The 8,495-nt window shown below is 46.0% G+C and overlaps 1 protein-coding gene across 3 annotated transcripts; it reads left to right on the top strand.

The window, feature by feature from the left end:
* Window positions 1-1,285: 1,285 nt before the first annotated feature.
* LOC121917690 (AP-1 complex subunit mu-1) lies at window positions 1,286-8,095 on the top strand. 3 transcript variants are annotated; one of them, XM_042443809.1, is made up of 10 exons: window positions 1,291-1,716; window positions 2,004-2,134; window positions 2,585-2,732; window positions 3,584-3,710; window positions 3,995-4,137; window positions 4,596-4,667; window positions 5,163-5,321; window positions 5,651-5,776; window positions 6,102-6,177; window positions 6,561-8,095. In XM_042443809.1, exons 2-10 carry the CDS (start codon window positions 2,088-2,090, stop codon window positions 6,581-6,583), a joined length of 921 nt encoding a protein of 306 aa, XP_042299743.1. In that variant the 5' UTR covers window positions 1,291-1,716; window positions 2,004-2,087; the 3' UTR covers window positions 6,584-8,095. The 3 variants fall into 3 exon arrangements, with proteins under 3 accessions (XP_042299744.1, XP_042299745.1, XP_042299743.1); XM_042443810.1 differs by lacking the exon at window positions 4,596-4,667 and having other exon boundaries at window positions 1,286-1,716; XM_042443811.1 differs by lacking the exon at window positions 5,651-5,776 and having other exon boundaries at window positions 1,287-1,716.
* The last annotated feature ends 400 nt before the right edge of the window (window positions 8,096-8,495 follow it).

Here is an 8,495-nt window from a genome sequence, read left to right as displayed (position 1 = left end):
CATATTAAAGTTCTCAATTTTAACCAATCTACCTCAGGTGGACACCAAGTTGTGCAGACAAACATTTCTGGAGGGACCTTTTCCAGCCTCCTCTTCAGCACCTTCTTTTAGGATGGTGTGACTCAAGAAATAGCTGCACTTGATGATTCCTCCTGCAATCATGGCAGCCAGCTTCTCAGAGCTGTCCAATTGAAGCTCAGCTCTTGCTTGCTGCTTGCCTCCTCTTTGGAGGGGAAGAAGAAAATTCCTGGTCAGACATAAATGACATGTCTTGAAGATTTAGGCCACAGCAGGAAGGGCTGCATAGGTTTGCCCTATTTCTCTTGGCCACTTTCATTTAAACAGAGGTCCAAAACACACTGCAGAAATAATCTAGTATGAGACAGCTTTAACTGTCCTGGCTCAGTGCTAGAGAATCTGTCAGGAAATTCCTCCTAATGTTTAGGTGGAATCTCTTTCCATGTCCTAGTCTCGGGAGCAGCAGAAAATAAACTTGCTCCATCCTCAATATCACAGCCCTTCAAGTACTTAAACAGGGCTATCATAGTGGTTTTGTGAGACATTTAGCCTTCTTTGACAGAGTTCTGGTTGCCACAATAAAATACAATTCCCAGGATTCCCTAGTAATGAGCCAGGGCAGTTCAAACTGGATTATTTCTGCAGCATGTTTTGGACGTGAGTTTTCAAGGAAAACTTTGAGACTGCTGAGGACAATACGTAAAGCCATTGGGCCAGAAGAGACCTCTGAAGTAGTGTAGCTCCTCTGAGGAAGCAGGGAAGTCACTGCTACAGCATCCCTGAAAAGTGGTAGTTCTTGAAATAATACATTTTTTTTATTATAAAGATCATTGTAATAAATCAACAAGGAGATGTCAAACCGCTCGTGTCACCAGGAATTTAATCCAAAACATCAGTTCTTGATATTTTATTTTCTTGTTCCAGAGAGCAGAGACATGATCCAACAGCAAATATATTTGTTTCCTAGTCTATGTGATATTTGAAGATCATTAGAATATCAGTTTGAGTCCTGTTTGGGAGAGGGGCAGGATGTGAATAAAATGAACAAACAAGCTACTGTCATTGTCTCTTGTCCAGGGTGACCATATCCAACTCCTTCAGTCTTTCCTTGTATGTGTTGGCCTTCAGGTTTCTATTATTATTATTATTATTATTATTATTTATGTGTATTCCATTCTTTTCCCACATGTGGGACTCAGAGCAGCTCACAATATTAAAAGAATAGTATTTTAGTTGTTTTCTCCTGGGACACATTCTAGTTTGCTTATTTTTTTCAATCAAAAGAATTAGAACTGGATGCAGTACTCCAAAGGTTATTTGTCCAAGTAATGCTATTGCTTCTTGTCTTTGGACATTGTTCTTTTATTCATGCTGCCTGGAATTGAATTAGTTACATTAGCTGTGGCAGTGCCCAGCTGGCTCATTTGGCTTCTTGACTACCCAAATCTACTTCATGTTTCTGCTGCTGAAAGTAGCATATTTGTTATTAAAATGTTTAAACATACTTTTTAAATAGTTTTCATAAAATGGGGTAGATGCTTCTTTTTAGGACAAGATGACTAAATTTAAAATTTGAGTCAGTAAGAAACAACTTGAAAACATCCAGGCATTTCCTGAACCTGATCTCCAGTGGTTGCCACTTCTAAGAAGAACGCCTGCGTCTCTTTGGTATTCTCGTTTCTCTACAAGGTTGTTCAGGTTAGTGTGGCATGCTGATAGATACTGACTGGTAAGTTTTGGCTGTGAGGGCCTCGACCTGCCTGGAATTAGTTGTCCGTGGCTGAGACAGCCCAAGGCAGAAAAGAGTCTCAGGGGAGGGGCACTGCTGATTGGGGTTGGAGGGGGTGTATGTCAGGTATATCATGCATTTCCCTCCTTGAAACATCTTGCTGTGGTGTCAATGCAGTTTAAATTTCAAGAAAGGGTGAGACAGCTCTTGGGGTGATAGGAACCTTATGCTATTTTCTGATTTTGTCTTTTTCCAGGTGTTTTCTGAATATTTCAAAGAGTTGGAAGAGGAGAGCATTCGGGATAATTTTGTGATAATTTATGAACTTTTGGATGAACTCATGGATTTTGGCTATCCACAGACCACTGACAGCAAAATTTTACAAGAGTGAGTGTTGGTCTGGTTGCTTACAGGCAGCAGTGAGTGGGACTCAGTGCTAGAGGAGTCCAGTTGATCAACAGGGTGGGCAGAGTGGAAAGTGCAAGGGCCCTTGGGGGACAAGTGGATTGTGGGTAGACAATGGTGATGCCTTCAGCATCATGAGACCATTGCAGTTGTCAAGATCTTTTTTTTATTCTCTTGAGGGTTACTAGTTCTGTGCTCCCTGGAAAAAGACATCTCAGACTCCACTTTTGGGAAGTGTGAGAACAATGTGGCTGGACTCCCTTAGCAGTATTCATTTGATAGGCCTATGTGCATGACACTTAGCTGTTCATCTTTCTAGAAGATATGCATGTTTCACCAAGGCCTGACTTACAAATCCATTCAGTTTTATACACATGAGGTAGTAAAATGCACAGAAAAGCACCTCTAATTTTTTTACCTCTGATTGAAAAGGTACATAACACAAGAAGGCCACAAGCTGGAAACAGGCGCGCCCCGTCCTCCTGCCACAGTTACAAATGCTGTCTCTTGGCGGTCTGAGGGGATCAAGTACAGGAAAAACGAGGTCTTCTTGGATGTCATAGAATCTGTCAATCTCTTGGTATGTGTGTGCTTTTTTGGTTTTTTAAATATCAGCAGGCAGTTAAGACACGAATGTAAATATTTTGGAAGGCCCCTGAGAAAAGGATGGACAGTTGGTTCTTCTATAGCCTCTCACGCTAAGGGCAGAGGACTCTTTCCCAGCCCAGGGTTGCTCACCCAGTTTAAGCAACATGCAGAAGCCTTTTCTTGTCATTAGATCTTAAGCTGGTGTGCCAAAGTCTCAAGCGGACCAAAGGCAAAGGGATGGAACCTAAATCCATCTGCTGGTTTCATTTTATCTTTTTAGAAGGGGGAAAACCTTTACAAAAGCTGGGAAGCCATGAAATAATGCTGTAATTGCAGAGATGGCAGGGATGACAGCCTGGGGTACACCACCGGGGCTTCACTTGCTATTTTAGCTAGAGCTGTGGTTGGGAATTGAATGTGGGCTGTTCCATTTCTGCAAAAAATAAGTTTCTTTTCAAAAATCAGTTATAAATAAATACAGAAACAAAGCACCTAGATCACTTGTATTCCATGGGCTCTGTAGTGGACTTCAGTTTTTTAAAAGATTGTGAGAGCAAGATGGGTGCAGAACCTGGAGCTGGTCCACAGCCCTGTTTCCTTCTGGTGTCTGGGCACTTGAAACACCAGAGGACAAAGAAACAAGGCTAATAGTCCAGGCGAAGCAGTGTGACTGCTATGGGAACACTGGCCTTTTGGCCGGCCTTTTGAGGGGACCTGCATTAGGCTTTGAGGTACCAGGTTCTCCAACCTGATACACAGAGAGTAGTGTAGAGGGAGTGGTCCACCATTAGAGGCAGAATCATCTCAGTGTCTCGGTCCTGGATTGGTCCCTTCTTCCTTCAGGTGAGTGCCAATGGGAACGTCCTGCGCAGTGAGATCGTGGGGTCCATCAAGATGAGAGTTTTCTTGTCAGGGATGCCTGAGCTCCGCCTTGGCTTAAATGACAAAGTTCTCTTTGACAACACTGGCCGTGAGTATGTTTACTGCAGCTTCCCACATGGAGGTTTCTTACCCATTCTTGCCCTCCCTCTTGTAGGACAGCCTTCGAGGAGAGTGAAGTGGGGCTGGGCAGGGTTTAGGGTGAGTGGGGGTGTTTTAAAAACTCAAATGGTTAAAGAGCGTTGGTTGGTGGGGAGTCCCATGAGGCCATGTGGCACGTTGACTCTGCTCCTGTGTGAAGGTCTGCTTTATTTTCACCTGCTGTTGGCATATTTTCCAAGCCAGGATCTTTTTTTTTTCCTCTTCTCCGGTCAGGTGGCAAAAGCAAGTCTGTAGAACTGGAGGACGTGAAATTCCACCAGTGTGTTCGCCTTTCCCGCTTTGAAAATGACAGAACCATTTCTTTTATCCCACCTGATGGGGAGTTTGAGCTGATGTCTTATCGCCTTAATACTCATGTAAGCTTCTAGTGATCCTAGGAACCAGACAGTCTCTTTTCTCAGTGTATGCTCTCTCCCCCCGCCCCATCTCTCTTTGAGAGCAACTGCTTTCAAGTGTTTTCTTAGGCCAGGAATGGATCATGGTGGGAATGGATCATGAGGAATAAAGTAGTGTTCCATTGTGTTCTTGTGAGTAGTGGTAGTGATGAGAGTGAGGCGATCCAGAGATCTTTGGGATGAAAGCTGTGAGGCCTGGCTGCCAGGTGTCTCCCTGCTGCCTCCGGTGAAGAGCTCTCTGTGATTCAGGTGCTTGCAAACTATCTCCACTTCCATCCCCAACCTCTACTCTGCCCTGCCACAGCCACAGCCTTTGCCGGTGTGGGATTCTTTCTAAGTTCTGTTTCTGATATTCTCCTCTCCCTCCTGCCACCCTGAAGGCTAGTGATACCATGGCTGTTGTATTTCTTTACATGTAGGTGAAGCCTCTGATCTGGATTGAGTCAGTCATAGAAAAGCATTCCCACAGCCGCATTGAGTATATGATCAAGGTCAGTGGAAACCTGGGGGGGGGGGTCTTGTGTTCCCCACTTGCCTCTGCTTTTCTGGGCAGTGAGGCCTCAAAGCCTCTTAGGAAGGTTCCCTTGAACCCAGGCAACTCCTTTTTGCTGGTGAGAAGTGGCTCTTGAAGGACCATGACATTTTGGAGGGAATAGTGGCACCTGCGGTGGAGACACCCTCTTGAATTGGATGAGAATGTAGGATGTCAGTTATGCTGTTCAGCTGAGATGTCAGATGTCATTTATATTGTTCAGCTGAGCTCGCCTAGGTCTGATCCAGAGCCCTTCAGCTCCTTCAAAAAAGGAAAGGTTTAACAGATGACAATCTGCACATTCATGCTTGAGATTCCATTTCCAGCTTCAGAATTGTTCAGTAGTTCTGTGAAAGAAGTGAAAATCCCTTCCCTGGCTATCTCAGGTTTTAAATGTTTACACTGCTGAGATGAAGGGAAAAGGTGGGCTGAAATGCCGATCAACTCTTTTTAGGCCAAGAGCCAGTTCAAGCGCAGATCCACAGCCAACAATGTGGAGATTCACATTCCAGTTCCAAATGATGCTGACTCGCCCAAGTTCAAAACTACTGTTGGGAGTGTCAAGTGGGTGCCTGAGAACAGTGCCATCGTCTGGTCCATCAAGTCTTTCCCGGTAAGCTGGCCCAGGCCCCTGCCTCCCACTGCAAGGGAGGGAAGTTTCTGTGGCAACATCTTGGGCAGCCCTTCTGTTGATAGACTGACCACTCAAAATAGACCTCAGTTTTCATTTGCTGGTGTGAGAAGGGCCCAGGTGGGCTTTCCCTGCCTCTGATCTTAAAGGGAAGATTCCATGCTCACTTGCTTTTACTTGCTGGGGACCCACTGTTTCCACAGTCTGAAGTGAGCTGTGTGGGTTTGGGGGCTCCATGGGACGATTGTTCTGACTCTTACCTGATAGCCAGGGAGGAGCAGTGTCAGTGTCTTGCTCCCTCTTTCTTGCAGGGTGGGAAGGAATACTTGATGAGGGCTCATTTTGGGCTCCCAAGTGTGGAAGCTGAAGACAAAGAGGGGAAGCCCCCCATCAGTGTCAAGTTTGAAATTCCATATTTTACCACTTCAGGAATCCAGGTGAGAGAGACTTTTTATCCTTGCAGCTTGTTCAGGTAGTTACATGCTCCTTTTCCTGACAAAGCTGTACAAAGATAGTGTGGTAAAAAGAATTTACTTCAGAGAACTGAACTATTTAAAATCACAATGATTTTGGCCTTTTAGCATCTGTCCCCTTTTGAGAAGTAAATCTTTGAGGAAAATGGAGGCCACATGTTGCCCAGTGCTGATGACAGGCCTTTGAAAGGATTGCTAGATGTGTAGGCGATCGTGAAAGGAGGACCAGAGCGGGTCAGCCCCTCAAGGCAGGTCTATAAAACACATGCCGATTTTTTTCTTTTATTAGGTCCGCTACTTGAAGATCATTGAGAAGAGTGGCTATCAGGCATTGCCCTGGGTGCGCTACATCACCCAGAATGGAGGTGTGTTGACAACAGGCTTACTATTTTGTTGGCTGCAGCAGCCTGCTTCCCAACTAAGAAAGTACTGGGGAATTGGAAGAGTGTCCTTGGGTGTGTGTGAGCATAGATATGTGTAGATGTTTTCCATGGGGATGGGACAGGCATAAGGGTCAAGCCAGACTGAACTTCCATTGTGCAAGCAATGTGCAAGCAAGAAAGAGAGCGTGATTGTGGGGAGTCTATTCCTCCTGGCAGGATCAGGAGGGGGTACCTCTAGGTATCAGGGGCTGGGTGGAAAGTCTCAGAGTGAACCAGGGCAGCGAAGTAGGGAGGTGTCACGCTTTCTACATGAGAGCACAGAGTTTGGGGAAAGCTGTGCTCATTAAGCCTTCTTTGTGCCCTAGATTATCAACTGCGGACACAGTAATGTCCAACTACACTGCCACAACCATGAAAGCAAGTCTTCACTTCAGAAACACATTTGGTGCTTGGAAGTCTGGGTCTTGGCGGCTGGAGGAAGGACCAAGCTGTGTCCCATACCCAGCTGTGCCCGGGCTGGTGCTTCCTGCAGACCTTGTGAATGCCCCTTCCCCTTCTGTGGCCTATTCAGTGTTGTTCATGTTAGGAGTAGCTGTTACTCAGAAAGGAAGGCATGAGCCAGTGTTGGTATCCAGACCTAGCTTATCTGATGTCTGTGTTTTGGGAGGTTGGTCCATGAGTGCCTCCTTCTGAAGCGTTGTGAGTATTAGCTTGAGTATTTGCTTCTCTTACAAGATAAATACTTGTTGATGCATCTTAATTCTAGTAATTTCCAGATCATTTCATCTCTAGTCTAGGGACACCTTGAAAGTCAGCTTTGCTTAAGTGTTTCTGAGCTCTTTTGTAAACAGCTAACAGTCCAGTTTGGAAACTGGCAACACCCAGCTCGAGGGGGGGAGGAGGAAGTTGGTGTATCTGGCACATCAGGGCAGGGAACAGCAACTGGGGATGTCGGCTCTTTTTCATAATGCTCATGCAAAAATGGGGAGATTGCAGCTGTGGAGTTCTTGGAAGCAGCAGCTCTGCCCCCACCAGCCCCCTAAACAAGAAGATTCCCCATGCATAGAAGACTGGCCTTTTCCCTGGCAGAGTGGTTTACTTGGCGTAGGGAAACCTCTGGTGAAGCATTCCCTCCCCAAAACAGCCCTGAGGTGTGCCACATGATTGCTTGTGAGGGCAGAGAGGCTGTTGTCATGACTCTAGGCAGATTGCAAGGGTGATTCTGGATTCTAAGAAGGCAAGCATCATTCTAGAAGAGGGGCAGGAGGCAAATGTTACTTCCTCCTCCTCGACCACCTTTCTGCTCCATAGCCATTGCTGCTTTGAATCTCCTCATTGACTGGTTGCCTTGTTTTCCTAGAACAGCAGTGACATGTGCTGCTCAGCTTTGTCACCTGTACAGTTCACCTACCTGCCTTTCCCTATGAAAAATGGTGTTTCAACTTTGTGCCATGTTTTCAATGACTGTACTAGATACTAGACTGTACTTAAAATACAAGTCTGACGGGAAAGGATTGGAGGAACCAGATGCCCCAGACATCCGAGGAAGGTTTGGGGGCCGATGCTTCTGTTGCAGGCAAAGGGCAGTTGTTAAATTCCATGAGACTGAGGCAATCTGTGGCAAAGCAGGGCAGGTGGGGGGTGCAGTTGTGCTCTGGAGGAGAATGTGTGGGGTGCCTCACACTTGTACTTAAAAGAAGGTGTGTTGAGGAGACGCTTGCCACCATCTCAAGGGTGGAGTGGCCTTTGAAGGATGACGTTGCTTTGGAGGTGTCATTGAGGTCATGGCAGGTTTCTCTCCCCTACCCCAAACATAATCAAGCACCTATCATACCCGTGGAAGGCCTTTGTAGCTGTTGCATAAGAGTCTGTTCAAATAAATCCAGTTTCTCTTAATCAAGACCTTGGGTAATCTTTGATCTGGATAGCCTCGACATGTTTTTTGGAGGAGAAGGCTAAGGGCTGTGCCAGTTCTAGGGATGGACATGTGATTCAAGAAGTGTGTGGGTTTTTTTGGGGGGGGGGCTTCTCTCTTCAGGACCCTCCTCCTGCCTACAGTTGCTGAATGGCATCCCAGAGCCTGCCCGATAGATATTCCACCCTTCTCCACTAAACTCCCACATGTTGTCCTTGTATGGGTCCCTCCTTTTACCCTTTGAGGTGGGTTCAGCTGCAAGAGGGTGACTGGCTCAAGGCCACCCAGGGCGGCTTGTGTGGCTGCCCAAAGGAGCCACATTGACCACACTTGATAATATTTGGATGGTTTCTTGTTTTCACACATACCAGTGGGCAGTAAAAAT

This window comes from Sceloporus undulatus, unplaced genomic scaffold (assembly GCF_019175285.1).
Source record: "Sceloporus undulatus isolate JIND9_A2432 ecotype Alabama unplaced genomic scaffold, SceUnd_v1.1 scaffold_138, whole genome shotgun sequence".
NCBI classification, from domain to species: domain Eukaryota; kingdom Metazoa; phylum Chordata; class Lepidosauria; order Squamata; family Phrynosomatidae; genus Sceloporus; species Sceloporus undulatus.
This window is presented reverse-complemented; position numbering and strand designations above follow the sequence as displayed.

Excerpts from the sequence above, each read along its gene's own strand:
- LOC121917690 (XM_042443809.1), top strand. The coding sequence starts at position 2,088 with ATGGATTTTGGCTATCCACAGACCACTGACAGCAAAATTTTACAAGA. Across the intron at positions 3,711-3,994 it reads TCTCTTTGACAACACTGGCC|GTGGCAAAAGCAAGTCTGTA; the intron begins GTGAGTATGTTT and ends TTCTCCGGTCAG. Across the intron at positions 5,322-5,650 it reads GGTCCATCAAGTCTTTCCCG|GGTGGGAAGGAATACTTGAT; the intron begins GTAAGCTGGCCC and ends TCTTTCTTGCAG.